At 39.2% G+C, this 18,851-nt stretch overlaps 1 protein-coding gene across 2 annotated transcripts; it reads right to left on the bottom strand.

The window, feature by feature from the left end:
- Window positions 1-2,552: 2,552 nt before the first annotated feature.
- On the bottom strand, window positions 2,553-18,710 carry LOC111587130 (histone deacetylase 2). Of its 2 annotated transcripts, none has more exons than XM_023296953.3 (14): window positions 18,531-18,710; window positions 15,969-16,081; window positions 15,771-15,888; window positions 15,388-15,462; window positions 13,045-13,183; window positions 12,724-12,865; window positions 12,338-12,430; window positions 11,143-11,251; window positions 10,909-11,049; window positions 7,875-7,983; window positions 6,387-6,517; window positions 5,436-5,591; window positions 5,278-5,335; window positions 2,553-2,958 (listed from the first exon to the last, which is right to left on the bottom strand). In XM_023296953.3, exons 1-14 carry the CDS (start codon window positions 18,583-18,585, stop codon window positions 2,928-2,930), a joined length of 1,470 nt encoding a protein of 489 aa, XP_023152721.1. In that variant the 5' UTR covers window positions 18,586-18,710; the 3' UTR covers window positions 2,553-2,927. The 2 variants fall into 2 exon arrangements, with proteins under 2 accessions (XP_023152721.1, XP_023152720.1); XM_023296952.3 differs by having other exon boundaries at window positions 2,553-2,961; window positions 18,531-18,709.
- Window positions 18,711-18,851: the final 141 nt, after the last annotated feature.

An 18,851-nucleotide genomic window follows, 5' to 3' on the forward strand; every position in this document is an offset into this window, starting at 1 on the left:
GCTGCATCTGTCATTTTTTGTGCATCTACGATGGTTTGGCTAGAAAAGGACTAATGTAGTTTATGTCATCTGCGCCTTCAAGACCAAACTCAAGGTACAATCATTTATTTTAACCCACAAGGACAAAAGTAACTACGAAAAACAATAAATATCTAGGAAACAGATCACATAAAAGCTTAACATAACGCTAGACTAGGGGCCAAAAGTATGGAGACACTGCAACACAGCACCTATATTTGATAGCTGTCAGTGTAAAGCCACGTTCACTAATGTGCTGCTCAGGGTTTTAACCAGAACCTGGCTGCAGGAATTTCTTCTGAGTCATTATAAAGGTTGTGCATGGGGTTGAGGTCAGGACTTTGTGCAGAACAGGCAGTTTCTTCCACATCAAAGTGGGAAAAGCAAATGATTGTGGTGCCAGTACACGGAAAAGAGACGAAAACAAACCACTGACCCATTAGCAAATGAACTCTATCTAAAATCTCATAAGTGTGATGTAACACTGGAATTAAAAGGTGACAAAGCTAAACAGACCAGATGTACACAAAAGTATGCAGATGTCATTATTTCATACTGACTGACGCCGAGCTTTAAACGCACTATTGCGTTTTAGATGTCTGTGCCTTCAAGACAAAACTCAGGGTGCACAGCATTAATTTCAACTACATTATTAAACATGGATTAAAGCTTAACTTTGAGCTAGTGCACTTAACTAAAACGATGTGGACACACTAACATGACATCAATATGTGATAACTGATGATGTTAGTCCAAAATTGCTGATACACATGCCTGGTTTCAGGTTTTCAGTGTGTTGAATGTGGTTTAGAAAAAAGATTAATTACAGACAAGCCAGGTTCTTACACTACAAACTGGGAAAACAATGTTTTTATGGAGCTGACTTGTGCACAATGGCAGTCATGTTGAAACAGGAAAGAAACAAATGCAAAACTAGAAGACCAGTGAGGCACAAAAGTATGTTTACAATATTTTCCATGCATTTGCTGTAAAGTCAAATTTATATTTACAAGAGCAAAGTGGAATGTGACCGTCCCTTTATGTCTTCCTTCTTTCACTACATGTCATCTGCTGCCAAGCCTGACTCATCCTCAGTGATAACAGGTTCAAAAGGGGGGAGTTTCCTCTCTTGAAAGAGACTTGACTGCAGTATTTTTTCATGCTGACTGCCAGATGGGATCAAAACAAAGCTTTGTTTCAAGCTGAGCAGTGTATAAAGAGACTCTGCTTAATATGCTTCATGGGTACAACACAAAGCAGACACAACCTGAGCCTAACATGCAAATAATTAGTCACAGAAGCTCAGGTAAGAGGGATATCTCTGATGGTTTCAAGTGAGCTAACACATCCCAGTCACTGGATTCACAATGCATCATTGCATGTTACTTTACTTACGTTTCTAAACATTATCCTACCTGAGTCATGGCTGCTGTTCATCTCATGTGGCTTCAAGGCTGACTGAGCAGAAATCTCTGCAGCTGCAAACAACAACAATAAAAAAAAAAAACATAAACAACATTACGCTGAAGGTTACAACTAAAAGTTCTTGGATTTTAGGCTGGTTAGCTTACCTCTTAGTGTGTGGATGTTTTTAGCGGCCTCAAGAAGGAGAACCCTTCCTGAGGCCGCGTCATACGCAGACAAAAAATCCCCGGAATTCAAACTTTGGAAGATACAGGGAAATTATTTCACATATTGCTTGATATATAGATAAGTGCAATTCACTTAGACATTCTTGTTAATTCGGCATGTATTAAAAGTACAAAAATGGCATAATCTCAAGCTAATCTCGACATTAAGTCATTGAAATTGTAGTTGCACTCGGAGGTGCTTCCATCGCAAAAGCGATGGTGAACGGTGAAAGCGAGGAGCATTCAGACCAATAAATTTAATTTTATTACATTTCAGTCGTCCCTGCAGGGCTTTTTGTATGCCGAATTAACCCAAATAAGCATTCATGCTGGAAGTACCGTAAATTACGCTGATAAGGCTGTTAGCGTTTTAACTAGTTAGCTTACCTTTCAGTTAGTGCACGTCTGAACGGGCTGCCTGCTACTCAGAGCAAACTCCATTGAAACATCCAACAAGTAAAAGTTTGTTTCATAGCCACGCAGGCAATATCCGTGATACAGCCTCTAAAACGGATATTTGCAAATAAAAAGGGCTTACGGGTAATTCGGCGTATCTAAAACGAATAAAGAAGCCGTTACCTGAGGCTAATTTTAATATTTATTCCCGTTAGTTCCGAGGTCTGCCTCCATCATACCAGCGATAGTGGACGGTCTAAACGATAAACGCCAACTGAGAGGTAATTTCTTAGCTTTTAATATGCCGAATTAACCAGAAGTAAATATTCTTATTGGACCCTATTTATATTATGCTTCAAAGTATACTGAAGCGCATTAAAAAACAGACTCTCAGCACTTTTATTTATGCTAACACGCTTATTTGCACCTGCGTGAGTCGCCATTCATTAGGTCACACCGCCCCCATGTGGCTGACCACTGTCATTACACAAACGCAACACAACAGTATAAAAGCTTTTTTTTATTAAATGTAAAATATCAAAAAATTTAACCTTGACATCATTATAGGTTCATCTACGGCTTCACCCACAGTATTTATCAGTATTTATTTATTTTTATCTCAAAACAAAACACGCTGATGTTTCCTTCAGAAGATCGAGCACATTGGAATCACATGATTTCAAAGAGTATCAAAGGAATGCAAGTCTGGCAAAATTCAAGTGGTGGATTCAAGATAGCCACTGATGCACTACACAAAAGAGACAGTTCACAAGAGATTTACAAGTAGAAAATGGAGAGTTGTAATAAATATAATGCTTCTGATGGCGTTTCAGTGAAGACCCTTGAGGGCGACAGCACCAGTTGAAGTTGATAAAGAAGATTTCAGGCACTGCTGGTCTGCTCAGTCTTCACACTGCTGGGAAAATGAGTTTAAAATGATAAAATTAATCATCTTAAATGTATTTCTGATGCAGTTATCATTAAAGAATAACACTTTCATACATTTTGAATTGCTATTTTCAATATTATTACATACTGAGCAGCATCCCACGGTTACTGTTCATTGTAACAGTAAACACACCACATTGTCTTTAAAAAAAAAAAAATCAATATTACTGTAAGTGTACACTCACTGTGTTAACCTAATTTGCTGTAAAACCTGCCTTTATGTGCAGCAAGTCAGATATTTCCTTGTTTCTTCATTCTAACTGGATGAGTATCTGATTTATTGTTCTTTACAATACCTCCTTCTCATTTCAAAAGTACTGTTTAACATATTTCACACCCAAAAATATTCATTTAGTCCAGACACATTTTGTTGAGCGGCTATAACACCTGTTGCACTGCAATCCTTGCACAAAATGTACAAGTTTTTGCAAACATGAATTTGCATTACTTTGATATAATTTGGCACAAAAGACTGAAAATATCATGACAGAAGCCTGAAGTTAAAAGCTTGAGCTGTAGTGGGATCTCTTTACTTAAAACGTTTCAAGTGCTGGGATTTCTTTTCTTTTTACCTTTTGGCCTGTAATGAGTTAAGACCTTTAAATGTACAGTAGTAGTTTCTTGAGGCCTCTGAAGGTTTTCAAGTACTGGGTACTGTCTGTGCAGATCATGCTAATAGCATATACTGGTATTGAGTGCAAGTGAAATAAAATCCTTCATGAGCTGCAGGCTACATAAAGCTGGAAATGTTTTTACTGAAATTACTGTGATGGAATTGTGTTATTTTCACAGTAAATTCTGTACATCTTAACACAACAGTAACAGAATTACAAAATGACTTGAAACAAAGGAAGCATCTACATAAAAAACCAAACCGTTATTGACCCTAACATGCATCAAAAGTTAAGTAAGTTAACTGATAAGCACACATTCAGACTTTTCCTGCTATTACAAGACAGCACCTAAGAGAAATGATTGGAAAATACTATGGTGAAGGCTCTTTACTGCTCTCATTTTATATTTGGTGACTAGATAATTATAGATATTCTTTTTGAATGGAGAGATTTTAGTTATTTTAGCATTAACCAGTGATAGAAGTGCTTGGTTAGCCTAGTTTACTTTCCAACTATCTGAAGGTATCTGAATGAAGGTATGCAATGTGTTTTGCTGCTGTGGACGAAATAATTTCATGGTAAGTGTACACAAGCTCAACAAAGTCTATTTTCCTGCAGAATCAAAAAGAAATTGCCAACTGTTTGATGAACTGAATTAGAGGCTGTAACAGGTGAGCTGCTTTTATAGAAACCTTAGTGTGTAGCCAAACACTACTACACAATTAAATAGCTTTTAGAAGGATGAGAAAGGTTTGGTAATCACGCTTGACTTTAGAACGTGAGCATATGGCTATTTCCTGGATGCAACGAGCAACAGTGTAAACTAGATTCATATCAAACCTGCAAAAATACCCATTGAAGCTACTCATTTGTTCATTTTTGGCTAGTACGAGTAAATTAAAGCTGGAGTTTGGGACTTCTGAAGTCAGTTACATTCAAGCCCTTGCCAAATAAGTTCACACACAGCCCATCAGTGGTAAATCTGTCTGTATTTTGCAGTACACTGGAGTTCTTAATGTGCTTTCTGTGGAAACAATCCCAAGCTGGTGCACTGATAACATCAGCCAGTAATGACTGGTTTGCCAGAGCTGAAAACTGCAGCAATGGAGACTAGTAGTAGTAGTATGGAGGAGCCCTTGATGGGAAAGCAGGGAGAGTATCCAAGAAAGGTTTCTGATGCTACCAGTCAAAAAGAAACTCAGATTACAGTCTGAAAAAGAAAAGATTCGACAGACATGACTTGTGTCATAAGCACACATTAACAGTGTTTAATTACTTTAACAAAGGGAGACCAAAGTTCCACACTGACTTGGAAATTGGATTTTTTTTTTGTCCAATTATGGTTTCCATGATAAAGAGTAAACTTTAACACTCCGGACACCCAGATAGCTCAACTGGTTGAGCAGGCGACCCATGATGCAGAAATCTTTAAAAAATCCGTGGATCCAGACTATAAGCTGCATCACTGCCAAAATTTAATCATTTGGTCCTTGTGTCATTTCTGACCTTCCCTGACAATTTCATCCAAATCTGTTAGTCTGTTTTTGACTAATGGTGCAAACAGACAAACGTACGCCGATTGTCACACAACTCCGTGGAGTTCATTGGCGGAGTAACTATCTCAGTACTAAATATATTAAAGCAGTTGTTAAACAATAAAGACGAATCACCTTTTTGAGTCAGTCTTCTCAGTGCTGCTGTCCTTCGTCTTCTCTTCTTCTTTTATATCTGGAGTGACAAGAAGGAAACAAAGACCATATTAATCACATCCAGCATCATTCCATTATTGCTGATAAAATGCTGAGTTTCCAGGTTCAGATCAACCAACCGGCTTTCTTCTCCTCGCCTTCCTTCTTGTCCTCGTCCACTCTGGGTCTCTTGGCTCCCTTCTTGTGATTGGCTGCGTTCCTCCGGCCTCCCTCCCCCTCGTCCTCGGAGTCGGAGAACTCCTCATCACAGGCTATCCTCTTATCTGTGGCGCGAACTGCAATCACACATCAAAGTGCTCTAATGAGTGACACTCCTTAAGGACAGCCTGGAGATACCCTCTGTCTCTGATGCCTGAGGACGCGCTCAGAGGATTTGTATTTGAAGGGACCTGACATACCATCATTCTTTCAATTTACTGCACAGTTGTAGGATTGTCAGTCCACTTTATAGCTGGTAATTGTTGCTTGACTGTTACATTATTATGTCATGTAATACAGTAGAAATGTTTTATCCAGCTTGTCTTGGAATGTCATATATTATTATTTCAAATTGTATTAGAGATGTTATATATTTTCTTGGCATTGTGTAGTAAAAACAACACTCATTTATAGCAGAACTGTTGCATCATTCAAACAACAGACTTTGCAGCAGATTTGGGTCAGCGAAAACCAAACAAGATGCTGTTTACCTGCAAGCTTTCAGCATCTTATTGTAAATATTTACTTCAATTCAATTCAGCAAAGGTACCAAAGACACTTGCTGATATTGTGCAGACATAGCTGGGAACATGAAAGACAAATACTATGTTAAATGTTTTCATTTCAAATAAGATACGCATACAGATGGCAGTGTCATAGCTGGTGCTATGATTCCTGACAAAAACCACATTTTCCAGTAACAAACACGCTGCACGGTTCAAATTTAAGCTTGTAGAAAGATAAAAGAACAAGTTCTGTGTTGGTAGAAATGCCCATCAGGAAGGTAATGTTGTCATGGTCTCAGTGAATTAGCAGTAAACCTTTTCATACTCCTGTTTACTGCATACAAAGTAAGTGATGTTGGGTCTTACTGGACAAGCGTTTGTCAGGATCCTCCGTGTCCTCGTCCACCGTGTCTTCTGGGATGGCGTCCTCTGGGATGGCCTGCATCTGAACTCCAGGAGCATGAGGAAGCATTCGAAGGTTCTCAAACAGCCGCTGCCTGAAAAGTCACATGCAGACAGTTTTGGCATATTAAACTACGTCGCATTTTTTTCAACAACCTCCTAAACTTTATTGGTACAGAACCTTTTTTAAATGTTAGAGCTAATCAGAAAGGTACATACATAAAGTTACAGTGCATTTATCTGCGTTTCATTTTCTTCATCAGTGACTTAATCACTCTGTTAATACAGCACATTTCGTACAGCTGAGGGCAATTCAAAGTGCTTTACAGATGGCTGACAGGTTAAGAAGACCCTTTAAATGTAAAAGTAATCAGGAAAGTGAAAGATTCTTAGATCAAAGCACATAAGAAATAAAAATGTTGGACAGGTAACTGATAAGCCAGTAGTAATAAGAAGTTGTACTATTATTATATCAACATTAGCAATAAACAAAAAATGTAAAACCAAAAAAAAAACTAAAGATAGACAATGTCAAATACAACTAATAAGAGGAAACAGGACATTTTCTGAAATTGATTGAAACAAAATATGTTTGCGTTTGTTGAATTTTCTTTTTTTTCACATACAAAATCCTTTTCATTGATGTATATTCAACATCTTACAGTCACCAACACTTATCTACACAGCCTGCATGTCACGTGTCATGTTTCACTATGCAGTTGCTTTGTTTAACTTTAGGAAGTGTAACTGAAATCTAGATCTGTTTTGCTTTAGAGCCCTGAGAAAAAACTAGAATGAGATGGATTTCACAGCCACACTACGTAATTAAAACTGTCCCAAATGGTACAAATGACCTTTGATAGCTTTTAGGAATACAGCTAGAAAGTCTCTCTAAAGAATGAGCATCTATAATGTCAGCTAATTCCAGTAGTGAATTTAAAAGTACTGGCTTTACCAGTTTGGAGTTAAGATACTTTCAGAGCTCCTCTGTGATCTGATGTGGTTACTAACACTGCACTCAGCTAGGAACAGTCAGTATCTGTGCAGCTTAGACAGCAAGACTTTATAAATGAGGACACAGGTATTCTGAAGCTCACTAGATGTCAGTGATTACGTCCAGCCTCTGACAGATGTCTGCAGTAATGAATCCAACTGCACTGTCACAAGAGGTGTAAGCAGCAGCAGCAGCAGCAGCAGCAAACAGACTATCTCCATAATCCAATTTAGACTGAATAGTTCTGTTTCCAAAGGAGCAACAAGCTGCTGTTTGGCTATAAAATCCAAATGCCCAACATGAGTGTTTTTTGGACAATCTGTCATCTAGCCAGATTTTAAGTATTTATAATGATGTTGATATAAATAGAACCATATGTTTGCATCCATAAAGACAATAATCATCCGTCACACTTCTGAACTACACTGGAATTTAGTTAGGAGCTATATTTTACATACTTGATCTTGTCCATGTACTCGTGAGTGTTCTGGTTGGTCATGTTGGAGGGACTGATGTGCAGCTTGAAGTCCGGACCGAAGTACTCGAAGTAGTCGTTGTATGGCAGCTCTGCAATAGAAACATCATTGGATAGAGTAAGCAAACCGTAACAAAGTGAGCCGAGATGAACACAGCTGGAGAAGATTTACGCTCCGGAGATAAAACTAAGTGTCAAATTATCAGTCGTTTGGAATGAAAAAGCAGCACTAACACACCTGTTAATATGATTTACTTGGGCTTTATAACCTGCACTGATCCTCACTGAAAGGCAGGATGAATTGAAATGAGTGGGGAGTTCAGTTAATGTCCTGAAATCCCATTAAGAGAACTGCTGGCCCATTCGACAGCCTCTGATTACATCCCCTCTCTTTATGTTGCACACACTCAGTGGAACAGACAGTCTGCTGATTCAGCTCCCTGGAAGGGAAGGTAGGAAAGCAGGCCGCTCCTTTCCAGAGGTGAAGTCATAAAAGATTAACCAGATACCTCATCACCTCCACCCTCCATCTACCCAAGGCTGCACACACACACACACACACATTATACATTCAATCACCGGCTTCGCTGTTTGAAATGCTCCACCTGTTCTACACCAGGATGCGGTCGACTGAATATCAAACACTGATGATCATTTCTAAGGGTCAGGGGTTTAAAACTTTTTACTAGTTTCCATATGGTTTTATTACATCTATGAAGACACTATGCACAAAGAATGAATTATCTCAGTTTAAGGGCTCCAAATTGGATAAACATGACCATTAAATATGATTTTGTTCTATGAGTTAACATTTCCACTTACAGATAAGATGTAGTGTGTTAAACATATGGCCTTGTGTATACCTACTCCAGGTTCAGACTAAATGATATCAGTCCGCAGAAAAGATATTAGGTATTGGGACCTACAGCTGGTGTTGGGCACAACAATTGATGATTTTACCCCCTGGCACCCAACATGTAGTCTTTCACATCTCTTGACCAAGTTATGGCAAAAATGTTTGACTTGATAATCAATTGCCCAATTTGACAAAGGGACCATCTAGTGTTGTTGGCACCTGGATTACATATGAGTGATTCCAGTAAGGTCAGTGGATTCTCTCTCTATCACATCTCTAGCCTCTTGGTCAGTTGCAAACCTAGAGGTCAGATTTCATCAGAGACTTTCAAGGCATCATCGCCAGAGTTTTTAGGTTGTAAAATGGGGTGACATGCCATCTGCTTTTCAGAGGAATCATACAGATTGTGTCATTAAATAAATAACAGCACTGTCAAAACTTTCCTTCTTCACCCCAACTAAGCAAAAGCTAATTGGTTGTGATACAGTTAGGATGACAATCATCGGATGTACTACACATTTCAAGGTGTAACAGCATAGCGGTGAGCTAGACACTGCAGACTGCAAATGTAGATAGTTAATGCTAATGCTACGTAAATTGTGTGTGCTCTGTCACCACTGAAAAGTTTACACCACCATACTGAATTAATAGTTTCTGTCCAAGTTGTTTTCACTTTATACATTGACAAATATAACTAATCTAGCCTGAGGCGCAATGTAGTGCATTTTAAGACTCTCATTGAAGCAATGTGTGGGATTAGTTGTGGCTGCGCATTTGAAAGTAGTCATTTAATTATGTCCGGAAGTACATTACCAGAGTTATGTTTATCCATAAATGATGCAGCTTAAGAGGAGGCAGTTCTCATTTCCATTTTCTGAGTGTTTTGATTTGACAAACCACCACTAGTATTCAAGCATTTGGGCAGCTAACAACTGTCTGGAATTATGTTATTGTTCTCTTTCTCTCAAGTAAAGACAAAGAACATAATTTGGTAATCATGTAGTTTGGTAATTTTCTAGTTGGTCTTAAAGGGTGAAAACTCAACAAGCATCGAAGGAGCAGAGATACGAATCACCACCTCTGGTCAGAACTCTCAGAATAAAATCAAAAAGCGAAAACAGGATGAAGAGCTTTGAGAGATGAGCCTAGTGAGACACAGTCATGTGATCAGGAGTTCAACTACACCTATTAAAAGAACTGTGATTCTTCTTTCACACATGGAGAAGTTCTCCCAAACAGTGGAAGTTTGTGTGTGTTTACTTTGGTTGTCTTGATTTTCACTTTTTACTTTGCTCCTATAAAATACATTTTTTAGCAATGCTACCTGTGGGGAAAAAAATGAAGAAAAAGACAAAAATATGTAAAACATAGTGTGGAGGACTCATCTACTGCCTGGGAAGAAAAGTGCTCTCTAAAATTCTCCTAAATCAACAAGACTTGCGACTCTGGTCACCATTCAGCTTCACAACAACATGATTAATTTTGCCTTTGTTTACATTGTTAGACTTCTGGGCCACTGTGTTCCTTCCCCTCCTTGTGTGTTTAAACATGTTGGGATTTTTTGGTGGCTGCGCTCAGACGATCTGCCCTTGCTTTTCGTCCTGCCTCCTCCTCTCCTGTCTCATTTGATTGGAAGAGCACCCAAACTAAGGTCCAATGCAGCCACATCAATCATCTTCTCATCTATTTAAAAGTGCTGTCAAATTGTCATCGGTTGGCAGCTGGTGTGTGTGGTACACAGCTTGCCTACATTTCTCTTTGTTTGCTACATAGGTTTACCATTTTGTGAGACATTTGGGTTAGTTTTAGAGACTGTTCTTTGATTTGAGGGAATCTGTAGCTTGGAAAACAGACACTAGATAGGGGTACTACTCGCATTTACATCTTTAATTTTGGACAGAGAGTCTTGGCAAGGCTAAGTAGGATTACAGTAGGAACTTTTGTTTTATTAAAACAGATTAGTTAAGAGGGGTCCTAACTTCTGGTAGAAATTCTCCTTTTGTTCATATTCATTTCTTCTTTATGTAGCATCCTCCACCTTCAGTTCCTTCATTTGTATAATCTGTGCTGTTTAATTTTGTTAGCCACCTTCTTTTATTAAATTCCAGATTTTGTTCACCATTTGGCTGTTTCATTTGTTACTTCCCTTGAAGTGACTAACCATCAGGGATGTCTGTGTCCAGAGCCACAGCTGTCTCATAGGTCCAGCAGCGGGCCACGTTACGGATGGTGTATCCTCCCCCACCCAGCATGAGCAGCGGGAGGTTGAAGGACTTCATGTACTCCACACATTTGGCATGCCCTGGTGGGAACAAGAAGCACAATTCAACACTCGCTGTATGATTTATGACTCCCATTCATCATTCATTTAGTATCATGTATTGTGTATCTGTACCGCGGATGGTGAGGTTAAAACAGCCGAGTCGATCTCCTGAGAGAGAGTCTGCGCCGCACTGAAGAACCACAGCGCTGGGCTGGTACATCTCCATCACTTTGGCCATTACCTGCAGGACCACAGCAGCAGAAAAGCACACTCAGGAATTGCTGAAAAATAGTGTGTATCACTGCTATCAACTCACTGACATCATATTGTACTTGCCTATGCCCACTGTGACATGAAGATAATCCCTATAACAGAGAAAAACAACTACCAACTTGTGGTATAGTCACATTTTTGTGCTTGTGTGTTGCTCTAAAGAAGTTTTGAATACATATGCAAATGTTTTTCAGTACTACAAGCATGTCCCTGTGTCAGTGTCTTAAAGGGCTCTGTCAGAACTGCTTGTCAGCTACTTGGTTGGATTGTCTTGGACACTCTGAAAGCTGCATTTATAGATTTTCTGGCCCATTTGAGGCAGCAAATAAACCTTCAATACAATATCTGAATTGTTATGGTGAACATGTTAGCAAACAGTTATCTACTTCCAGCAAACTTGGAGCAATATCAGCAATCACTTGGATTTGTGTTTCTGAACCGCCTGTAAATTAAAGTCCAATATTCACTCTCGGTTTAGTTTTGTTTTTGGTCTCCTCCATCTTCTAAGAAAAATCTGGCTCTAGCTGCTTACTGCTCAGTAGGTTTCTCAGCTAATTGCTAATTTTGACTGTCTGCTGTTTGGTGCTGAGCAAGTATTGTATGGTGGCCTTATTAAGGCCTGTTGGTTGAAAACTTCTTGTTGCTGCTGGAAATAGAAGCCAGGTTTGTGTACCAGAAAACGAAAACAGTGAGCTCAAAGATGCTAAAAGCTCATCTTAGCTGAGAGACAATAACTGTCTGTGGGTTTCTTGTGACAATATCTTTAAAAAGCAGATAGCAATGTTAAAAGAAATGTACTGCATAGCGCAACTTGAAGTCTCCAGACTAAGCCTACATATAATTATAAATATATAAGATATAAACAGTAAAGTGCAGTTGAAGTTTTCATCGAGGTCATTCAGGTATGAAAGTTTAAGCTTCTGACCAAACGTAACAGCTGTCTTTGCTGAGAAATGTATAAACCAGCTTCTGTGCATTTTGAAAAGGTCAATAATACATGCCGTGGAATAATAAAATAAGTTTCGACATATTCGTGATCACGGTTTATACTCACAGGCTTGAAGATTTGCTCATATGACTCATCATCAATGCCATCCCGCAGCGGGAAGTTGACAGCATAATATTTGCCTTTTCCAGCACCAATATCCTAAAGTAGAACACAGAATATTAGATCACTGAATAATGCAACAGATACACAGACTTCATCAGTTCATGAATCCAAACGTTGGTTGCAGCAAATGAACAAGACCGCTGTGCATTTTCATGAATAAAAAAAGTAAATCAATATTCAGACAAATGCAGAATGTGTTGTTTTATTACATTCATATCATTTGCTTCTACTTCAATGCATAAGAACTTCCCACTCGAACAATCTGACGTTTGTCTGTTTAAAAATTATGACTTTGGCAAGTAAGAGTGAGGATAAAGGTTGAGACTTACCCTGAGGTCTCCAGTTCCAGGGAAGTACTCCCCATATTTATGGAAGGACACAGTCATGACTCTGTCTGTGGTGTAGAAGGCCTCCTCCACTCCATCTCCATGGTGGATGTCTATGTCAATGTACAGCACCCTCTGGTGGTACCTGGAAGAAAGGGACACCAAACAGAGTGGGGATAAATACAAAAAAAACAGTAGGAAAACCGCTTAGAAATCAGGGCTCAGAGACTATATTTCTGCTCTGATAGAGAATGTCTTTTGCTAACATTCCTTTACTGCATTTTCATACAAAATGATGGGAATTAAAATGGAAAACTCTCTCACTTGAGTAGCTCCAGGATGGCCAGCACAATGTCGTTGACGTAACAAAACCCAGAGGCTTCAGACTTCTTTGCGTGGTGGAGTCCTCCTGCCCAGTTCACTGCGATGTCAGTCTGCTGTCGGTTGAGTTTCACAGAACCAGCTGTGCACAATCAAAACAAATTTGATTTGGTTGCATTTTTTAAAAAAAGCATACATTTGACTAATATTAATAATGTGGCTGAACTGTCCGAGCCTGATAAGTTGGCTATAATTGCAACAACTGTACAAATATGACAGGGCTCGTTCTTATTGTGAGTCCAGCCAGCCACAGGTTAGATTACAAAATATTAACAGAGCAATCAGATTCTGCACTAGGCATGCGCATTACAGCATCAAAAGTGGAAGTGAGCGCACTGTATGGAATACGGGCAGACATCTGCGGTGTGTTGTACATATATAGAATAGTACAGGTGTATTTTACACATGTAGTAGTACAGGGGTATTGTACATATATAATATGGTACAAGGATATTGTACATATATAGTATAGTACGGGTGTATTGTACATATATAGTAGCAGAGGGGTATCGTACATATATAGTACAGGTGTATTGTACATGCATAGCGTAGTGCAGGGGTATTGCACATGTATAGTATACATGTTCAACTAAAACTCAAAGCCATGGGAACAGGACATGTATTTAGTTGGTGCAGAAATCACATAAATATGTTTCTATGTTTGGTCCGTTTAAACTGCTGCTACTGCAGTTGCTAGAACACAAATAAGAAGCATTTTCGCCTTGCAGCTAGAACATCCCTGGTTCGCGTCCCGGCTTTCCCAGGATCTTTCTGCATGGAGTTTGCATGTTCTCCCTGTGCATGCGTGGGTTTTCTCTGGGTACTCCGGCTTCCTCCCACAGTCCAAAAATATGCTGAGATTAATTGATTATTCTAAATTGCCCGTAGGTGTAAATGCAAGTGTGAGTGTTTGCATATGTATCCCTGTGATAGACTGGTGACCTGTCCAGGGTGTCCCCTGTCTTCACCCCAAGTCAGCTGGGATAGACTCCAGCCACCCTGCGACCCTAATGAGGATTGATCAGTGTCTAGATAATGGATGGATGGATTTATTATAGGGAATATTCAATCAGTAAAATTAGTTTCACTTTGATTTGGCCACAAATTAAAGTGATGAGACACTGTCAGACCTACATGCACTTCAGTAAAATATCATGTTTGAATATATGAAGTTTTATTGTGCAGGTGTCTGTTAGAACTACTCAGCGGCATTGATCGGTAAAATGAATATATTACGCACGTTTAACAGTTTTCTACCAGCATTCTTGTCTTGCATAATTTCCAGTTGCAGCTTTTTACCGTCATAAATTTTTATGTTCCTCATTGTTCTCCAGTAAAACAACCTGTTCATGATGGGTTCATTTTGTGTGGAAAACCAGTCAAATGAAGCGTAAAATGCCTCCGTTTGTGTGGACGAGTTTTAAGCAGAAAGTCTGAGTTAACTAAGAAAGTTGGTAAACACTTTCATACCTGTTAGCTGTGACTGAGGTTTTAGTTTTTGTCAAGCTGACTTACACAAAGAAAGCCTGACTATGTCGAACTGCCTTTGTAGTTCAGCCTCCGATCTGCGAAACCAATGTATAAACACGAGAAAAGCTACGCCGGTTAAAACAGAGGCGTTCCATCAAATTTAATCTATATATGTCCCAGTCCATATTGGAGTAGTACGTAGTGGATTAAACAAAGCCTCGATTCAGATAATTTTGTCTCGAGGAATTTTAGTAATCAAATTACTGGAACTTGAGGAATCGTTTCAGCCCCTGTTAATGTAAAGCTACAGCATCTAAATTACAAATATGTGGTTTAAGAAGGGAGAAATTTTCTCTGTACAGAGAATGTAATGCAACACAGCAGAGTTTTCTTCCATTAGGACAAGAACATGCATGGTAGATGAAGCAGGGACTCTAAACCATCCATAGAGTTCAATCTGTGACCCATTTCTAACTTGTATCAACATGTGATCTGCATCTGAATAATGACATCTGATACATGGATATTTGCACTCTCATTAGCGTGAGTGTGGCCACAACTGGATGCAACTGAGCCTGTCTCAATATAGAAATTAGTCAGACAGACTTGTCAACAACCACAAAGTATCCACGTCAAAGGAGGCAATGCTGCTGTATTTTGTTCCATTGGCGAGCAAACATCACTTCTACTACCTGGAGATATTTGTACAGGTTTGCTTGCGTTCTCCAGAAGAGACAGAGTTAGTGTTGGGCAGGTATTTTTCTAGCAAAGTTTTTCAATTTTTTTATCTATGTAACCCATCTCCTTCTAACTTACCAGCAGAGCCTCCAGCGGACAGTTGGCAGAACTCAAACAAGCCATCAAACACAGGACAGTCCTCCCCAACGTTGACTGTAAAATTATAAAAACAACAAATAATAATCACCTTCAAATTCCGACAATGAACAAAGCAGGAAATGTACCTTGTTTTCGGTGTCCTAAGTAGTGTCCTTTTCCTAACCAGATAGGATGTTTTAACAACCTAAAAGTTGACTGCCTCCTGATTTGACAGGGTTATTTTGCAGGAATTTCAAATAGAGCAGCTTAGCAATTAGTTTCAGTAGGATCAATAAAAATTGGATGATTGAGGAGCTTCTCACACTATCCAAGACACAAATTTAGAAATTCTTTCATTTCCTAAATAAGGCACGACAACTTACACCGCTGCATCTGCTTGCTGAACTCGGACATGTTGTCTGGTCGTATGGATCTGAGGAACTTGATGTAGTCGTCGCTGTGGTATTTTGTCATCTCCTCTGCAGTGGCTTTGTGTGGTCTCTGAAAAACAAAACAAACTAGTTAGATGGAAACTGGGTCAGAAAATGAGATTAACTAACTTAAAGTTGCTGAAAACATACATAGATCTCCATTTTCCTGTACAGTCCATAGTTGAGAAGCAGGTTGTGAGTCATCCGGATGCGGTGAGGTTTCATCGGATGCCCTTGTCCATAGTAGTAATTTCCGACATCTCCTGCAAAGTCAAATGGCATGAGTTAAAGAACACATTTCCAGGGTTGACGACACAAATAAAAGACAATTTTACAATACGCTTGACTGAATATCTACACAAATTGGGGATGTGACATTTCAGTTCCTAAATGTGTTAAAGTTTTAAGCAACAATAATCAGCAATGTGGATATGTTAGACTGAGGGGAGCAACATTGTTTTTACTTCAGCTTCATGAGAAAGAAAATAAAACATATCCTGCCACATTTTTTATGTTTGGTTTGACATGAGACGTCCTTGGTACAGCACTCCCAAGTGAGTCGGGAGTCGATTTCTGTCTACCTACTCTCACTATTCGAACAAAACTTTATGAGCTTTAGATACACCCAGAATGTCGCTGAATGTCATTTTCTCTGTTGTACCGCTCTGCAAACTTTATGTACTGTAACAACCTGAAAATTCTGGTGGCACCTAGTTTAATGACAATATAATGATGTTATACCACTATATCATCATTATTGTGATATCCCATACTTTCATTGCATTTGCTATGCATTCCCATGGCTTCAAGGTGGGTAATAAGTGATCAGTACGTCATAAAATTGTGTACTAGCAGACAAAATATCAACTGGATTCATTCAGTTGCAAATCCAAAGCATTCATGTTTCACAAAAAGGAATATCTACACAGTTCTGGTTTCTGTACTCCTCTATAACAGTAAACTTGGCTTCTGAACAACACAAGACAGCTGAGGGCACCATTTTTGGTGTTGGGAGACACAATAGTGAATTTTTAAAAAACTTTTTCTGGCATATTATTAATCAAAGAACTCATCAATTAATCAAGAAATAATCTACAGATTAGTCATCAATGAAAATAATAGCTTCAACTCTAATAACACTGTAGCTAAATGATGTGTTTTTAATAGTTTTTGGAGCATCAATAAGATATCTACGACTATGACACAAACACACACAAACAACACTTGTTAGTAGGGTGCAGTCAATATTGGTTAGTCTTTCCATAGCTTCTGTTTAGAAATTATTTAGAACATTGTAGGGCTGAAACATTTCAATCTATTCCAAAATGAAATTCAAAACAATGCAATTAGCAAATTGCAATGGTTGAAATCTAGTGCGACTCTAAAAAAATGATATTACACTTCAATTTAATTTAAGCAGACTTTCATGGGCTGTTTGTGCTTGCCCATTGAGTAATGTATACTATGTGGCTGAGGCATTAATGCTGTAGTTCAACTGTCATTAGCCTGGTCTCATTTTTAAATAGCCACACCATTTTGTATTTTGCAGCACACCTGACCCAGAATTGGAACTTTTGTGTCAATAATTTTACAAATTCATATCTCCTCCTTATGAGATGGTCACGCTTTTGACGGTATCTTGTGTAAAAAAATGCTCTCTCTCGCGTGTAAAATATTGAACAAAAGCTTGACCTCGTAAATGACAACGCAAGTCACATTACAATATCTGTCAGAAAAATTGCAATTAAAGATATTTTCCCCATATCAGCCATAGAATAATCTTTTTCTTAAAGGCATTAAAATAGGTTGTTGTGACTGGTGAAAAACACACATGTAAAATAAAAACAATAAAATATGGCAGTTTTTAGTCATCCATTAAAACATAAAGAAAGAAAGTGACTGTGTACAGAGTTGTGTTGCAGTGCATGCCAGATGAATGAGGGACTATGTGCCAACGAACATGCAGCTCTGAGTTCCTGAAAAACTCACTATTAAGTGTATATAAACAACTCTATCCGTGCCAGCCCATTGTGATGCCATCAAGTGACACTTTCTGGCGCTGCTTCACGTTAAATTAAGAGAAGAAGCCTACTCAGCAGATAATTTGATTAATTAAGTCCTCACTGACCTGAAGTGCTGAGTGTAAAAATAAGGAACCCTCGGGGACAGACACCGTTTGTGGGTCAGGACGGAGAAACTGCTCATCTGGGCTCAAACACTAACCAAGCAATTAGGCCTGGAGCACATCGTGAGCGAAATAGTTGCACATTTTGAGTTTCACTATTGATTTTGGATTATAGTTTAACATAAATATTTCACATTTATTGAGTCACGTTCACAGAAATATCTCGGTGCCTTGTTCGCAGCTTGAATTAAGGCCCAAACAATGATGATAATGAGTGGTGGGGGTGTTCGGTTCATTAGTTTTGCTAATTAACGTTGATATTAATGTAACCGGAGCATGTTTGCGTTCTTTTGTTAGATGTAATACGCTAAGAATGGTAGCTACACACGTATTTAACAGTTAACAAACAGGCTGGGAAGAGTTAATCAGTCAATCAGTCATTCAAACGATGGTTATTAACGCTAGCGGCGGTTAGCTAGCTGGTGTTTAACGCCACACGTCCACCACCAGCAGCGGTGGAGCTAACGGCTAACGCTAGCCGGACGGATGCTTTCAGTTCGGGCTCACACACTCAGGATGTTCCGTACCGTCGTAGTAGTAGCAGACCTTCTTCTTGGTCCCACCCGCTGTCGTGTAAGCCATGTTCGGAGCAGCTTCGCCCTCAAAAAGTCGGTCTGGATGTTTTATCTTCGGCAGGCGAGGACGGGATAGACGGCATCAACACAGCGGAGTACGCGGCGGAGGGTTTGTGGAGATGGGAGGCGCAACGGCACCGGGGCGGGGCGGAGAGATGAACCAAGGTGGCCCCTCCGGTAGAGTCAACTTTACTGTCACTGCACAGAGTACAAGTATTATATGTTATTAATGTTAAGCAGCAAAGAGCATTACACAAGTATATCGAGTAAACC

Source organism: Amphiprion ocellaris, chromosome 12, assembly GCF_022539595.1.
Source record: "Amphiprion ocellaris isolate individual 3 ecotype Okinawa chromosome 12, ASM2253959v1, whole genome shotgun sequence".
NCBI classification, from domain to species: domain Eukaryota; kingdom Metazoa; phylum Chordata; class Actinopteri; family Pomacentridae; genus Amphiprion; species Amphiprion ocellaris.

Coding starts and splice junctions, on each gene's coding strand:
- LOC111587130 (XM_023296952.3), bottom strand. CDS start 18,585: ATGGCTTACACGACAGCGGGTGGGACCAAGAAGAAGGTCTGCTACTAC. Junction 11,252..12,337: donor ATGAGCAAATCTTCAAGCCT/GTGAGTATAAAC, acceptor GTGGTCCTGCAG/GTAATGGCCAAAGTGATGGA. Junction 5,592..6,386: donor TCCTGACAAACGCTTGTCCA/GTAAGACCCAAC, acceptor GTGTGATTGCAG/TTCGCGCCACAGATAAGAGG.